Genomic DNA, 13,896 nt, shown 5'->3' with positions numbered 1-13,896 from the left:
TTACCCCAGTAGCTCTGCTTCAATAATTCATGTTAGACTCACCCAATGAATTACATATAAAGGCTATGTATGTTACGATTACCTCTTATATATCACGCTGCCTAGTAAATGCAAGACATTTGTGCGGACGTGAGATGCTACTTTGAGCTAGACAGATTACTCGGTCAAATCGGAACACGGTCTATTGTCAATGTGCGAAGCAATTATAATTCACGATTTTGACTTCCCGAAAGTGTCGTAAATGTTTACCATAGGAGCGCCCAAAATCACATCTAGAGTCGGTTTGATTATATCGTTGACGCCCCCTTAGTCGTCGCTGAGTGGGTCTCGGATCGTAGAGTAATACTAACAGTGCATATATCTTTTGTAACACCTAATGATTAGGTGAGTTTATTGACGAGCAGTGCTTTGAAAGATTAGATATAAAAACCGCGAAAACCTTTGTATGCAATTACTTTGTTTGCATTGTAGTCGCCTCTCACAGACTCTCCTTTATTCTCCCTCGTTGTCTAGCATTTCCCAATTAAAGGGTCCACGTTGCACCAACAACCAGTATTGGGTTCTTTAAAATCTAGGAGGTAAGTATATATCCAGTCAAATATGCTGCATTAAAAATTATTCAGCTAATTATAGTCGCTCATTAGATCGATTGAGGTTGTACCTGACGTCTCCTTGCCTATCAACCAAACACACCAATTTCGAATATTCTGAGCAACATCGAATTTCTCAAGTTCATCAGCAGGAAGCGGAAGAATGAGAATTCTCACACAGACCGTTGCCTTCCTCTTGGCGACTACCGGGGTTAGCGCAATGAAGGACTTCAAGGCGGTCGAGTTCGAGACGAACGACTGTACTGGTTGGATTAAGCACTCTAGTGTGGGACTCAAACCACAGTACTGGCAGATTAAGAGTGAGTTACAAGTTTATATTTAATTCCCTAGAGTCTTTCTCGATGTTCCCCTAGATTTTTCTCATGGAGAATTTCTTGCCCCAATCTAGACAATCACAGGTGTGGGGGGAATGACTTCGTAACTAACAACATATTCTTAGTGGACAACGAGACGAAGAGCGTGTACACGGAGACCACAAATGACGGCATCTATCGATGGTATGCCTTTTCCGACACGAATGAGCAAGGCTGCGATGGAGAAGTGTTGGGCCGTCTCTATCAGGGATGCTCCAGCCTCGGTAGGTATAACCAGAAGATCAAGTGCATTCGATGGTGTAGCTTGTGGTCACACAGTGACCACTCGTGCAAGGCCATTGGTCAAGGTTAGGGTATACGATATCGCAAAAAAAGGGCTACTATCAGGGGATGGTGGCAAACACCGGGCTCGAGGGTCTCTATCTCACCTCAAACCTCAGCAGGGCCGGCGGTAGAGACGGCCGCTTATTCGTCTCGTTAATTAATAGATACCAATACACCACCATGAAAACATTCGGCTGAGGCAGAAAATAGACATAGGCGGGTGAATAAGGTTACACTCGCCGCCGTGTTCCAGTGAGTGAAGTATATCTGAAATTTCATATGCCCTGCATATATCTATTTAATATCTAGTTTCAAATCGCTATACCCATTATGCTCCTGTTTCCTCGTTTCTATATGACCTATGACATGGTTAAAAGCATCGAAAGACTGTATAATCCCCCTACCTACTTAGCAGGTCCCGCGTGTGTATGAATCCGTTCAATAGTTGTTAGCGCAACTACTTTATCCCCATCCCCTTTCAGCTCCATGCTACCAGCAGAACTTGGGGCAGAGACCTGGACGTTGCCCTGCTCGATATCCTTCTGTAAAGCATCAAGACGACTGGGTCTCTTGTTGGGGCGCCACTTTAACGACGAATCAGCAACATTTTCTCAGCTTGAACATTCAGGGGGTTTCAAGTATGTCCCAGGAGCACTAACTCCCGGAACTGCTCTACTAGGTAGCTCGATACCTAAAAAGAGAAGCAGAAAAGAAAAGAAAGGAAATCTCGGTGTTACTCACAGCAGGCCGCCCCGAATCAAACACATCATCCATCTCCTCGAGCGTGAGCCCGGCCGTCTCGTGCGCGAACAGGCCCATGTGGAGGCACGCGGCGCCGTTGCAGGCCGCGAAGATCATATACATCTTCCAGTTGGCGCTCCAGAACAGCGGCGGCACGGCGAACGCGAGCACCATGTTCCACAGCCAGTTCGTCGCCGTGCTGATGCTGACCGCCGTCGCGCGGACCTGCGGTGGCGGGATCTCCGCCGCGTACGCCCACGACGTCGGGCCCCACGTCGTCGCGAAGGCCGCGACGAACAAGAACGAGCTTGCTACTATGGCGGACGACGCGGGCACGTTGTCGACTACGACCCATGTGATGTCGATGTTACCTTGGCCCGTGTTTGGTTGGCCGAAGATGGCTAGAAGAGCCCCTATCTATGGTGTTAGTTTGAGAGAGCTAGGCTACGTATGAAAGATATATGGAAAGGACATAATTACCTGAGATGAAGAGGAATACCATCATCAAGAAAGAACCAACGATGAACGTCGGACGACGTCCGACCTTGTCCAAGAACAGTATAGCAGGCAACGTCAGCACCACGTTAAGCACATACTGTACCGCGGCTGTCGTAAGGGGCGAGCCGATTTGCGCTGACTCCACTACGAATGATCAGACTAGGCCAACGAGTAGTTTTTCGAGCTGTAGGAGCGCTTACCGATATATACGACGTAATACATCATCGCGTTAATCCCGCTTAGCTATTCGGTCACCAATAGTCAGCACGATATTCCACGCCCAGCCATGTCCTCGAGTGCCGCTTACCTGCGACCACATCTGCACCATCATCCCAAGAACCACCCTCTTCAAGATCCGCGGCTGGACCAGGGCGCCGAAGCTAGAAACCGCCTCCTCCCGCTCGAACCTCAGCGCCTCCTCGATCTCCTTGTACTCGGCAAGGACCTTGGCATGGTTAACGTTGCCTCCGCCGTGGAGGTCCGCGATGACCTGGACCGCCTCCTCCCAGCGGTCCTGCGACGCGAGCCAGCGCGGGCTATGCGGGAAGAAGAACAAGCTGGCGAAGAGGAAGAAGGCGGGACACATCTGGAGACCCCAGGGGATGCGGAAGGCGGCCTCGGACTGGCCCGGGTTGTCGGGCCCGCCGCCGGCCGTCGCCGCGATGTACTGCAGGAAGTAGCCCATCAGGATACCCCAGGTTATGGCCCACTGCTGCAGCGACACGACGCGGCCGCGGATCTCCTTCGGGGCGATCTCGGACATGTACACTGGCACGATCGAGGACGCGATGCCGACGCAGAGGCCGGAGATGACGCGCCCGGCGCAGAGCATGGTTATGTTCTGGGAGGCGCATTGTATTCTGTTTAAGTGAGCCAGGCGATCGCGAGGATGGAATCATGGTAGATAGATAGAATCATGGGAGAGGATAATAATGGGTAGACTCTAAGGTAGGGGGAGGTAGTTGATGTTTTGCAACGACATACATCGAACCGATGATCCATAGGATACAACCGACCTGGAGAGCGACTTTGCGAGAGAACCTATCCGCGATGAAGGAGCTCGCAAGCGAACCTATGCCAAGCTTCTATTAGTATCTAAAAAGATGTAGCGCTAAGCTCCTACGTTACTACGTACCGACAAACGAACCGGCGGGCATAGACGCGGTGATTCCACCTTGGCGATACGACACCGGGTCACCGAAATATCGCTTGTACGCAGCTGTGCCGATGACGCCGCTCATGGAACTGATATCATAGCCGAAAAGCCCTCCTCCTGGACACCATGGGGGCGACGAGTTAGTAAAAGGGCGACCGATCTCAAGTGTGGATGCGCCAACGTACCGATAGCGGAAAATCCACAAATGAGGTATACATTTTTAACTCGATACATAACAGCAATTGAGAGATAATCTTTATTTGCTCGTCTGGGAAATATTGATAGTTGGAGATGTTAGGTAAAAGGGAGGGTAAAGGAAGCAGACAGCCAAGTTCGGGTTTCGCTCATAAGGGTTTCTCTTCGTAAAACTAGAAGAGTGTAGGTAATACAAATATGACTTTAGAAAGAGCCAAGCTTATTCATGATAAGGTAATCCCTTGTCAGCTACACGATATAGTGACACTTCTTATGGTGGTACTGTTAAATCTTCGATCCGATATCATACGAAAGGAATATCTATCGGGTAAGGACTCTGTGTCCTCTAATGGACCGCGGAGCTATCAACTGCAATTCTGGAGCATCCTGTAGCCGTCACACGGCCGTTGGGATGACAATCTTCCCTAACTCCGGAACAAGAAGGGGTATTCTTCAGCATTGAGCCGAGTGAAGAATAATAGATACCACATGGTTTGATTCCTCAGGCTAGGGTTAATAACCGGAGCCATCTAGTTCATTGAAACCACCGTCAACTAATCCCATGTCCTTTAACTCTGGTTGACTTGATTAACTTAATAATCGATCTTCTCCACGTGTTGTATGTAGAACATTGTGTCTACTAAACTCTAATGGTCGGCGATTGTATATGTGGTAGCTTGTGTTTGCCCCTGACTTGGGATGGAATAAAAATCCATAGTAAATTCTAAGTTAGGATAACGGACGAAAGAAGACTTGGCAACCTCTCGATGGTCGACGAACGCGCATATGATTGGAAGATATCATAATCTTCAAAGTTCCCAAAAATCGACGAGATGCGATGTGATGTTTGGAGTTTTGTAAGCAAACACTAAATATGGTTGATGAAAACTAGGAAACACCTGCCAATTCCGATCAAATCGAATGCAAAGAACCTTGCAATCCGCTGCCTTGGGGAGTCCCCTGGCAGAAGGAAAAGGGGAAAGGTGAAGAATAAGTTCACCTTAACTTGTGCTCGATATCACCGAAGATTCGAATACGTCGATTTCGTTATACCGAATCCCGCGATAAGGGACGTCTGTTGCCCTTGCAGATACGGGCCAGGATGAGTTCATGTGTGCTGCCGGATACAGGGTGACAATAAATGATACGAAAATCGATGTCGACATCCCGAATCAAAAGCGTACAAAAAGAAAACGCCATCCCGCTCCCCAGAGCTGTGATCCCTAGCCCCGGAATCCGACAGACTGGTTACGAGTACTGCTACCCAATCCTAAGGCTTGTACACTGTTTGCTCGGGTTCCTAATGCGGGTGGTCTGATATCTGCATCTGGAAACCCTGAAAGGATCCCCGGCATAGTTGGAAACTCCAGTCTCGGCCGGTAATCCTAGACTCGTTACTATTTTTATCATCTTCGAATCGAGGTATAATACGAAGAGATATGAAAACGTCGAGGTTGGCTACCTACCCATTTAGTAGTTGATGAGTATAATCAAACCATCCCCACGATGAAGCACTTAATAAGGTAAGACATTCATGTGCCTGCGATTGTGCTTCCAACGCTGGGGATCACAAAGTTTGAGCCTGGTCAAAGGAAACGTAATCGAGGGGTCTAGACGTTTAACAATGCAGCATAAGAGGCGACATCTTTTTTGCCTTGCCGTATCGTGCAACCACAACATGCAGTCCTAGCGGATTGCATTACAGACATGGCTAGATGTTGTTATACTCTTCAACCTCCTCTCCGCCGCCAGGCATGAAGCCCAGCAAGCGGTGAGAAAATGAGCAAGCACGACTTTTGAAAGAGAAGTGGCTTGCATCGAGTGAAGCATAACATCTATGGAAAGGTTAGCAGAGTGCAGGGTGAAGCTTTTTAACCTAGAGACCCGTCAGTAGGTCAGCTAACCAAGTCAGTCACATCCACAATCTCCACTGGAGATAATTTTAGGCGAAAATATAATAATAAAGGAAACGTCTGCATTATTTCCCTTGCGACTTGGTCCCAAACCATAAAGGTTAGCGGAGGTGGCGCAAGGGGGCGATAAAATCGCGGGGCTGGAAATCGACGAACGACGTAAAGCGTGTCGACTCAAGGTTCCAGGCTGCTATGGTACATAAGGCCGCGTTCTGCATGACAGTAAATGAGTAACAGAAGGAAACGGGGAAAAGGAAGAAATCAGGGTAATATCATTGGGCATTACAATGTCTTATGCATGCCACAATTTCCGGGGAATCCAGGGAAACATCTTCTCCTAGCCGCCCTCCACAAAACGCCATGCTATGCTTCGTTATCGTGTAATGACCAAGTTGGATCCTCTAGTATATCCAACTACTGACGGAAGTGGGCTAGGAGCCCTTAACCTACCACTCCGACCAGTAGTTATACGGCTCCCTCATAGGCTTGGGTATCTTTGATAATCGTTCTAGGCGTTCGCGCTGAGCCACGAACGAACTGTAGTCGCCACCATAGAGAGGACCAAGGACAGAGTCACCGAAAGGATCGTCCTTGGGGTTCTCACCGTTCGCTACTTCCACCATACGGCTTCTAAGAATCTGGAAAGCCTCCCGGAAGCACTTTAGAATCGTTGCGGCATTGTAGGAACCACCGGCGATATCATTGTCCTTGTTATTGGGATCCAGAATACAGAGTCGATCGTAGTTCTGATACAATCCGGGCACGTTGGTCTGAATTCATAGTTAGCATGCATAGTGAAAGATACTCTATAATACTTGCCTTGCAGACGAGCCGATGGGGATTGACACAAATGGCTACCTCCTGGTAGCGGAAATGATTGCCATAATAATTAAAGAATTCCATGAGTATGTCTCCGGGGTGCCATTGGGGGGACATGTCCCTACTTTGAATCTGCGGTAGCTGATTCAGAACGTGAACGACCATGCACATGACCGAAAGCCCACCAATGCCGCCGTTGACGGGCTCGTTGAGGCCTCGCATCAGTAAGAACTGCTTGACCAGTGCCACAATGGTTGGCATAATCGGATACCGCGCTTTCCAATCTACGAATGTCTCGATCGCACGGCGGCCATCCGTCTTCTCGAAGGAAAGATCAACCTTAAGAGAAGTTAAGCTGTCGGTAAACTTCACCAGCGGAACCCTGGCCTTAGCAATGACCTCTACGGCATCGTCCTGTGCGAGTCCAATTTGGCGAATATAATTCTGCAGTTGATAGAGATTGTTCCTCTTGGAATACTTGGGGATGCGCCTGGAGGTATAGCTTTCAGAACATACAGCGATGTCCATGTCTGCTGTTGGAAGGTACATGCCCGACATGTACGATCCAAAGGGTAAAAGATCGACATCGGGCCATTTCTTCTGGATTGCCTTTGTGAGGCGATCGACTAGTTCCGTTCGGACATCATATTCGAATTGACGCGGAGCGACAAAGAAGTGAAAGTCAATGACTTCCCGGTGAAGCCTGTGGGTATTAGAAAGGGTCTTAATGAGGATAGAAGGAATACACTTACCGAGTACCAGGAGAGCAATCCTCATCGACATGTTCCGGGTGAAACCATGGGCATGGTTCTCCTTTGGGTTGCCATGAGGGCACAATAGCTCCGCCTTTAGCCATCCGATTTGTTGACTTGAGTGACGCACGAGGTTTGAGCGAAGATGAATAGGATTTGATGATGTCGTCAGAGGTGCGCTTTCGATTTCCGAGAGCAGAAGAAGGTGTTAAATCAATAGGGTTTGATTTGTTACCGGGAGAATTTGAGTGGGAAATGGAATTATGTGGGTGGGTTTTTGAAATTCCAGCTCGGGTTTGGGTAGAAGTGGAAGGTGGCAGAATAGATGATTGGGATTGTTTAGGTGGGAGGGTGGCAGTTGTCGTGACTGACCCGTGTAAATTGTGTACAGTGGGAGTTTTAGCGTCTGCCTTGGTGGTTAATTCTTGTCGAATTTGCACCTCCGAGTCACCGTTGCCGGGCAGTTCATGAACCTTATCGTCGTTATCATTGATATCACATGAGATAAAGTCCAACCCCTCTATCTGCGCAGCTGGTTTCTTAGCTTCTGCCTCTACCCTGGCCTTGCGGATTAGCTGCACCATGTCCTTCTTTTTACGCGAACTCTCATCAGGCGGAGGGAGCGCAGTGTACGGGTCTGGATTTGACCATCTCGGCGCCTCTTGTTCTGCAGCAGTTGCAGTAGCAGATGTGCGGGCGCGTTTGCTGGCAGGTTCGACGGCGTCTGTGTCTGAATTGTCTGATATATCCATTCCGGTATCATCACTGTTAGAAAGTTCATCAACGTCTCTATAAGTTGCTCGCCCTCCTGTGTCCCCCAGCATGAGTTCCGGATTCTCATCATGCTTCTTTACCAGTAGGAGCCGCGCAGATGGCCTCGGCTTTTCTTTGTAGTTGCCCCGTCGTCCATGCCCAGTAACCTGCTGGGAATGGTACGAATTATTCTGACGTCTGTGATCATCCATACGACGGTGGCGGCCATTACGACCTGACTGTCTATCGTTCTCACCACGACGCGATTGATAGGATGCATTTCGTTCATCGCTGTAATTGTTGTTCCTGTTATTGTAAGTATGACGAGACGATTGTCGGGGGCGGTGTCCATCATACACTCTTGAACCATGTTGATCCCGTTCTCTATCTCTCGGGCGGTATGTGTCGTAGGGCTCGATGCCAGGCGGAGCCTCTACATGAAAGGTGAAGTCGCTTTGAGGAGGACGGTAATTATCGCGATCACGGTCACGGTCACGGTCACGGTCGCGCTCGCGATAATTTCCGTCATTTCGACGGCGATCCTCCGTACGGGTTCGGCGCAAATCAGAATAAGGGCCTCGGAATTGATATTCATCTCGGCGGTCTTGTTGGGCGTAATGATCGTTCCATGGTCGCGATGATCCATCCGCAGGCGGTGGGTACGAGGGCTGCGGCGGTCGGTCATACCTCTCATTGCCATAGGAAGATGGCGGAGGCGGAGGCGGAGGCAGACCAGATGAGGACGGCGGAGGAGGCGGTGGATAGTCGTTCCTATACATCGTGGGCAAACAGGTTGTTGAATTCTTGTCTGCCGTTTGATGCGAAGTTGAGAAGGTTGGGTTGTGAACTTGAGAGGAAGTGAACGAAGAAATGATGAAAGTGGGAAGGATTGAAAAAATGGTGGATACGCCTAACGCAACAAGGTAACCCAGGTGAGTCTAGGTGAAGATCTCGGACGCCTAAGCACGGGTGCCCCTCTAAAAAATCACCTGTACGATACGTGCTAAAGGAGAGACCTTGGGGATACTCTGTTGTGATGCTTTCCACACTTAATTGATAGGGCTGTACTAACGTATATATAGTCACTCAAAGTATCCAGCCCTATCAAGGTTCGTCGAACAGATTTAAATTTACATAATCACGACATACGGAATTTATATCACTTCAATGTTACTCACACAGTAATTCGTTCACATAAGATTAACGCCATGGAAATCTTCAATTAACAAACTCGCTGCAAATGATCAGCACAAAACTTATTATACTCAATGAATACCTCAGTATGAACAGAACATGCGCTGGATGAGTAACACTAGGGAGCCATTCATGGCACAAGGCGCAGGCATGTTTGATGGCCTGGTCCGATTATGACTCCTATGCCATCCCATGCCCGATCATGAGGGCGCCGAACATAATCTCGAAGGGACCCTAATCTCCGTGTATCTTCCGAGTATCACAAGAGAGAGCTGATACCAATTATTCACTACCGACCCCATGGGGAATCAAGTGACGGGAGGGCGGTACGGTAATTTATTACCTCGTGTGGGCTTGGCTTGCACTTCTACTGGCCGCCTAAATTCCCCTATATTGTCGCGGACTTCTAGGCGCCGCACCCCTAATTGGTCTTGAGCTGCTCTACCTATAAGTGAGCCGACGAGTCCTAGGTCGTCAGAGTATCTAGAGGATGCCAGCCCTCAAAGAACTCGAACTGGTTACTTCAAACGCGCACTTGGGCAACAATGAAGGTACAATCGATTATCCTGGGCCTGGCGGCTTTGGCCTCTGGCCATACCATCTTCCAGAAGATGTCTGTTGACGGGGTAGACCAAGGCCAACTCAAGGGCGTTCGTGCCCCTGATAGCGATTACCCTATCCAGAACGTTAACGATGCCGCTTTCGCGTGTAACAAGGATCTCAAGCATGTCGATAGCACCGTCATCTCCGTCCCGGCTGGAGCGAAAGTTGGCGCGTGGTGGGGACATGTGATTGGAGGCGCGCAGACTGCAAATGACCCTGACAATCCCATTGCGAAGAGTCACAAAGGTATTTACAAGTCTCTTAGACATATTCTCTGGGTATAGCTAATCTCATCAGGTCCAATTATTGTATACCTCGCCAAGGTAGACAATGCTGCTACGGCCCAAACGACCGGCCTTAAGTGGTTTAAGGTTGCCGAAGACGGACTGAGCAACGGGCAGTGGGGAGTCGACAAGATGATCGCCAACAACGGCTGGCATTACTTCACCATGCCTGAGTGCATCGCGCCAGGTGATTACCTCATGCGTGTGGAATTGATCGCTCTGCACGGCGCCCAAAACCAAGGACAAGCCCAGTTCTATATGGAATGCGCTCAGTAAGGCAGATCCTCTCTAAATATGTTATTACTATCTCTAACATAATGCAGAATCCGTATCACTGGTTCTGGAACCAACACCGGTTCAGACTTTGTTAACTTCCCTGGGGCATACAAGGCAAGCGACCCCGGCATTCTGGTTTCCATCTACGACGCCACCGGAAGCCCGTACATGGGCGGCAAACAATACACCATCCCAGGTCCAAAGGTCCTCACTTGCTAAGTGTAGGGTATAGCGGTTCCAAGAATTCACTTTCCATCTACGAAAGATCACGACCGACATATATAAGGCATATATACCGAGACAATGTAGTGAAAGAGACTTATATATATGTATATAGTCTCAGTAGGATTCAAAAGCACTATTTAGCAAGCCATATCTCTAGCATCTGTGGATAGAATCTGATTCTCTTTGGAGAAGCAACATGTACCTAAATGAAGACCAGTAATTGGAATCTTATGCAACTTGCACCTATCCCCCCCAAGTACCATGATTTAGACGGGCCCGCGTATTCGAAGCGCACGATTTTATAGCGATCAAGTAGACGTCGGTCATCATTCAGATGGACATTCTCTTGCAGCCCACATAGTACCTGAAATATAGCAATTATGGGGAGCTAACGGCTTGCTAACGAACCTAGTAGGGACCTATGCATTCGCCCACAGGGCTTCCTCACTATTGCCTTATTTGGTAACAGTCAACCACAAATGAAGGGTTTGATTGGTCACAACCTAAACACACTAGGACAGCCCAGAAATAATTAGCACTCAGGTAGGTACGGTAGGTAATCAGGTCGAAATGCGAAACGGCGTAGGCATTTGAATCATGGTCGATAGGCTAATATAAGATATTAATTCTATTCGGTTTCATATTTTTCTCTAAGTATGGCATTTTTAGGGATTCATACCCAAGGTTTATGTATGCCGAGCCGAAATAAAATGGAAGGTATGACAACAGAAAAAGGCGTGAAAAAAACAGCTAAAAATATATAGTATGTAAAGGCGCGGTCGTTCATGGTAGTTCTATAGGCCATCCTTGGTCTCGTTCTCACATTCTCCGATTTGTGGCTCTGTAGATTTGCCGTCTACAGAAGACCCGTCTTGGCTCTCCTCGGCGGGTTTCTTCTCTGGCTGCTTCAAGGATATCCAGTCCATAAATAGAGGCCCGAAGATAGACAGCGCGCTGACAGCAACGGCAACGTAAAAGGTTTGGGTCACTGCATCGTTGTAGGCCTGCAGGACAGCGGGGAGCTTATCAGGTGGGACCAGATCCCTGATAGCAGTGACACCGCCGTTGACGATGGTGCTCGAGTTAAGATCGGGAGCATTCTCAGTAAGGTTTTTGATCAATTGGTTCTGGAAAACGTTTTGGGCTACGGCCAGGAATATTGAAGAAGAAAGTGTCTGGGTAAAAGTCATGATTGACGTCGCCATAGCCATGTCTTCCATGGGAACGGCTACCTGCGCAACGAGCATGACATTCTGAGCACCTAAACCGGCACCTGCTGCAAGCAACACCTGGTAACCGAACCAGTACCCGATAGTAGAATCGACTTTAAGAGTGCTTAGGAGGCCCGCACCAACGGCCGTGATAGCCGAAGAAGCGATAAGTAGCGGAGTAAACATCCCCAACGCAGTAGCCAACCCACCACCAATTATTGAGAAAATAACCAGCCCGAGTATACTAGGCAGGTTCATAAGACCAGATGTGGTGGCATCTACTCCCTTGATTGCCTGGAACCAAATCGGTAGGTAATAGGAAAAGACGAACAAGGCGCCGCCCATGCATACACCATACCACACGCCACCCAGGATATTCTTGTTCTTCAGGATACGCAGAGGAACGGTCGCTCGGTCTTTCTGATACATCTCAACACCCCCAAAAATGATGCCCAAGACACCAAAAACGACAAACAGAGCGATGACACGGCCGTTATTCCAGGCGTATCCCGCGCCACCCCACTGTAAGGCCAATAGTAAGCAAATAACTGAGGGAATCAGAAAGAAGGTTCCGGGCAGGTCGAATTGTTTGACCTGCTCTTTCCAAGGCAGTCCAGGTTGTATCGGCGGTTTAGCTGGCAGGAAGAAAATCAAGCACACGACGGTGATGCCGCCGAGCGGAAGATTGATGTAGAAGCACCAACGCCAGGTTACATGATCAGTGAATGCGCCTCCCAAGCTATCGTTCAAGTTAGAAGATATTGATACAACAGGAAAGGGGGAGTTTCCTACAGCGGGCCAGCAACACTAGCAATACCATGCATACTTGCCAACAGACCGGTATAGATGGGTCGCTGCCGTAGAGGTACCGATGTTGCTAGAATAATGATAGCACCGGCAAAAATTCCAGCTGCACCCATACCAGATACGGCTCTTCCAACGATGAGCACGGCGGAGGAAGGGGAGACGCCAGCGATGAGAGAGCCAATCTCGAAAAGGATTACACCAGCCAAGAATACCCATTTCACGGGATACATGATGTAAAACTTGCCAAACATCAACTGCAGAGCGCAGACGGCGAAAAGGTACGAGCTCCCATACCACGCAACATCATCTAGCGAGTTGAAATCGTTGGTGATGCGGGGAATGGCAGTTGCGAGAATGGTACCATCCTAAGGAAAACATGAGATTAGAAAATTGTATTCAATGGACAGGAGACCTACCAACGACACGACAAGCATGGCCATGCAAAGAGCAATTGTCAAGAGGACCAGCTTCCAGAATGAAGGATACTCCTGCTCTACATTGGCAGCCGCCGTGTCAACGGAAGGCTCGCTCTTCTCTACATCTCGAACATCTTGAGATGCTTTCTCGCCTTGTTGTCCTTCCTGGAGAGACTGCATGGCCGCCTCTTGGCTGCTGACTCCCTTGGGCGCTGCAGGGCCCTGGGTCATGGGAGGCAGCGGGGCTCCAGCGGCGTTAGAGGAAGAAGCAAAAGTATCGTCGGGAGGCCGCATTGCCGGCGTCTAGCATCTAGCGCCTAGATCGAAAAACCAAAATAAAGAGTGAACCGGGAAAACCATGCATTGTAGAATCAACGCAACATCACAAATTGAAGCGACTTTCGTGGATATATCTACGACGTAGGTGAGTCAGACCGAGATTTGCAGTCGTATCCACGACCAGTGATATCGAAGTATGTATGATCTAGTGGAAGCGTTCCGCTGTCGTTCCAACAACTGCGACGCTGAAAGAAGGAGCTGCAAAAAATTATCCATAATCCGTAACATCCATGGATGGGGAATTTCGTCAATGAAGAAATGCAAGAAGCGATAAATCGCTTTCCCTATTGCAACCAACCTAGTACCCAGAAGTAGCAGGGGCGAACCGATGAGTCAACTTACGGCACCTACGAACTACAGCCGGGGGTATCACAACTGCCGTCTGGGGAACTGCAGGTACCCACACTCCACTACCGCTCCAGCGGAGCAAGAGCACCACAATGCGGGACTATTATTGCCGCGGAA

General features: G+C 48.9%; 5 protein-coding genes across 5 annotated transcripts; 2 read left to right on the top strand and 3 right to left on the bottom strand.

The window, feature by feature from the left end:
- The first annotated feature begins 501 nt into the window (after positions 1-501).
- Positions 502-1,428, top strand: F4807DRAFT_420113 (uncharacterized protein). Its single transcript, XM_047997462.1, has 3 exons — positions 502-578; positions 645-910; positions 1,051-1,428. Exons 2-3 carry the CDS (start codon positions 754-756, stop codon positions 1,275-1,277), a joined length of 384 nt encoding a protein of 127 aa, XP_047855883.1. The 5' UTR covers positions 502-578; positions 645-753; the 3' UTR covers positions 1,278-1,428.
- A 225-nt stretch (positions 1,429-1,653) lies between these two features.
- Positions 1,654-3,925, bottom strand: F4807DRAFT_466638 (general substrate transporter; the record flags this gene model as incomplete). The annotated part of the gene is made up of 8 exons (XM_048002410.1): positions 3,830-3,925; positions 3,624-3,761; positions 3,473-3,560; positions 2,796-3,348; positions 2,689-2,731; positions 2,471-2,632; positions 1,991-2,403; positions 1,654-1,833 (listed from the first exon to the last, which is right to left on the bottom strand). Exons 1-8 carry the CDS (start codon positions 3,876-3,878, stop codon positions 1,654-1,656), a joined length of 1,626 nt encoding a protein of 541 aa, XP_047855882.1. The 5' UTR covers positions 3,879-3,925.
- Positions 3,926-5,693: 1,768 nt separating this feature from the next.
- On the bottom strand, positions 5,694-8,947 carry F4807DRAFT_420109 (uncharacterized protein). The gene is made up of 3 exons (XM_047997461.1): positions 7,324-8,947; positions 6,572-7,274; positions 5,694-6,522 (listed from the first exon to the last, which is right to left on the bottom strand). Exons 1-3 carry the CDS (start codon positions 8,853-8,855, stop codon positions 6,199-6,201), a joined length of 2,559 nt encoding a protein of 852 aa, XP_047855881.1. The 5' UTR covers positions 8,856-8,947; the 3' UTR covers positions 5,694-6,198.
- Positions 8,948-9,815: 868 nt separating this feature from the next.
- F4807DRAFT_458938 (glycoside hydrolase family 61 protein) lies at positions 9,816-10,652 on the top strand (the record flags this gene model as incomplete). The annotated part of the gene is made up of 3 exons (XM_048001286.1): positions 9,816-10,119; positions 10,171-10,429; positions 10,481-10,652. The coding sequence occupies 3 exons, from the start codon at positions 9,816-9,818 to the stop codon at positions 10,650-10,652; spliced, it is 735 nt and encodes a 244-aa protein (XP_047855880.1).
- Positions 10,653-11,264: 612 nt separating this feature from the next.
- On the bottom strand, positions 11,265-13,726 carry F4807DRAFT_36021 (MFS transporter). Its single transcript, XM_047995556.1, has 3 exons — positions 13,093-13,726; positions 12,662-13,041; positions 11,265-12,608 (listed from the first exon to the last, which is right to left on the bottom strand). The coding sequence occupies exons 1-3, from the start codon at positions 13,384-13,386 to the stop codon at positions 11,453-11,455; spliced, it is 1,830 nt and encodes a 609-aa protein (XP_047855879.1). The 5' UTR covers positions 13,387-13,726; the 3' UTR covers positions 11,265-11,452.
- Between the last annotated feature and the right edge of the window lie 170 nt (positions 13,727-13,896).

The sequence above is a fragment of the Annulohypoxylon truncatum genome, assembly GCF_022578515.1.
Source record: "Annulohypoxylon truncatum strain CBS 140777 unplaced genomic scaffold F4807scaffold_10, whole genome shotgun sequence".
In the NCBI taxonomy this organism is placed as follows: domain Eukaryota; kingdom Fungi; phylum Ascomycota; class Sordariomycetes; order Xylariales; family Hypoxylaceae; genus Annulohypoxylon; species Annulohypoxylon truncatum.
Note: the sequence above shows the minus strand (reverse complement) of the source record. Positions and strands in the feature narration are given on the sequence as shown.

Excerpts from the sequence above, each read along its gene's own strand:
- F4807DRAFT_36021 (XM_047995556.1), bottom strand. The coding sequence starts at position 13,386 with ATGCGGCCTCCCGACGATACTTTTGCTTCTTCCTCTAACGCCGCTGGA. Across the intron at positions 13,042-13,092 it reads CCATGCTTGTCGTGTCGTTG|GATGGTACCATTCTCGCAAC; the intron begins GTAGGTCTCCTG and ends TGTTTTCCTTAG. Across the intron at positions 12,609-12,661 it reads GCTAGTGTTGCTGGCCCGCT|CTTGGGAGGCGCATTCACTG; the intron begins GTAGGAAACTCC and ends CTTGAACGATAG.
- F4807DRAFT_420109 (XM_047997461.1), bottom strand. The coding sequence starts at position 8,855 with ATGTATAGGAACGACTATCCACCGCCTCCTCCGCCGTCCTCATCTGGT. Across the intron at positions 7,275-7,323 it reads GATTGCTCTCCTGGTACTCG|GCTTCACCGGGAAGTCATTG; the intron begins GTAAGTGTATTC and ends TAATACCCACAG. Across the intron at positions 6,523-6,571 it reads CCCATCGGCTCGTCTGCAAG|ACCAACGTGCCCGGATTGTA; the intron begins GCAAGTATTATA and ends CTATGAATTCAG.
- F4807DRAFT_420113 (XM_047997462.1), top strand. The coding sequence starts at position 754 with ATGAGAATTCTCACACAGACCGTTGCCTTCCTCTTGGCGACTACCGGG. Across the intron at positions 911-1,050 it reads ACAGTACTGGCAGATTAAGA|TGGACAACGAGACGAAGAGC; the intron begins GTGAGTTACAAG and ends ACATATTCTTAG.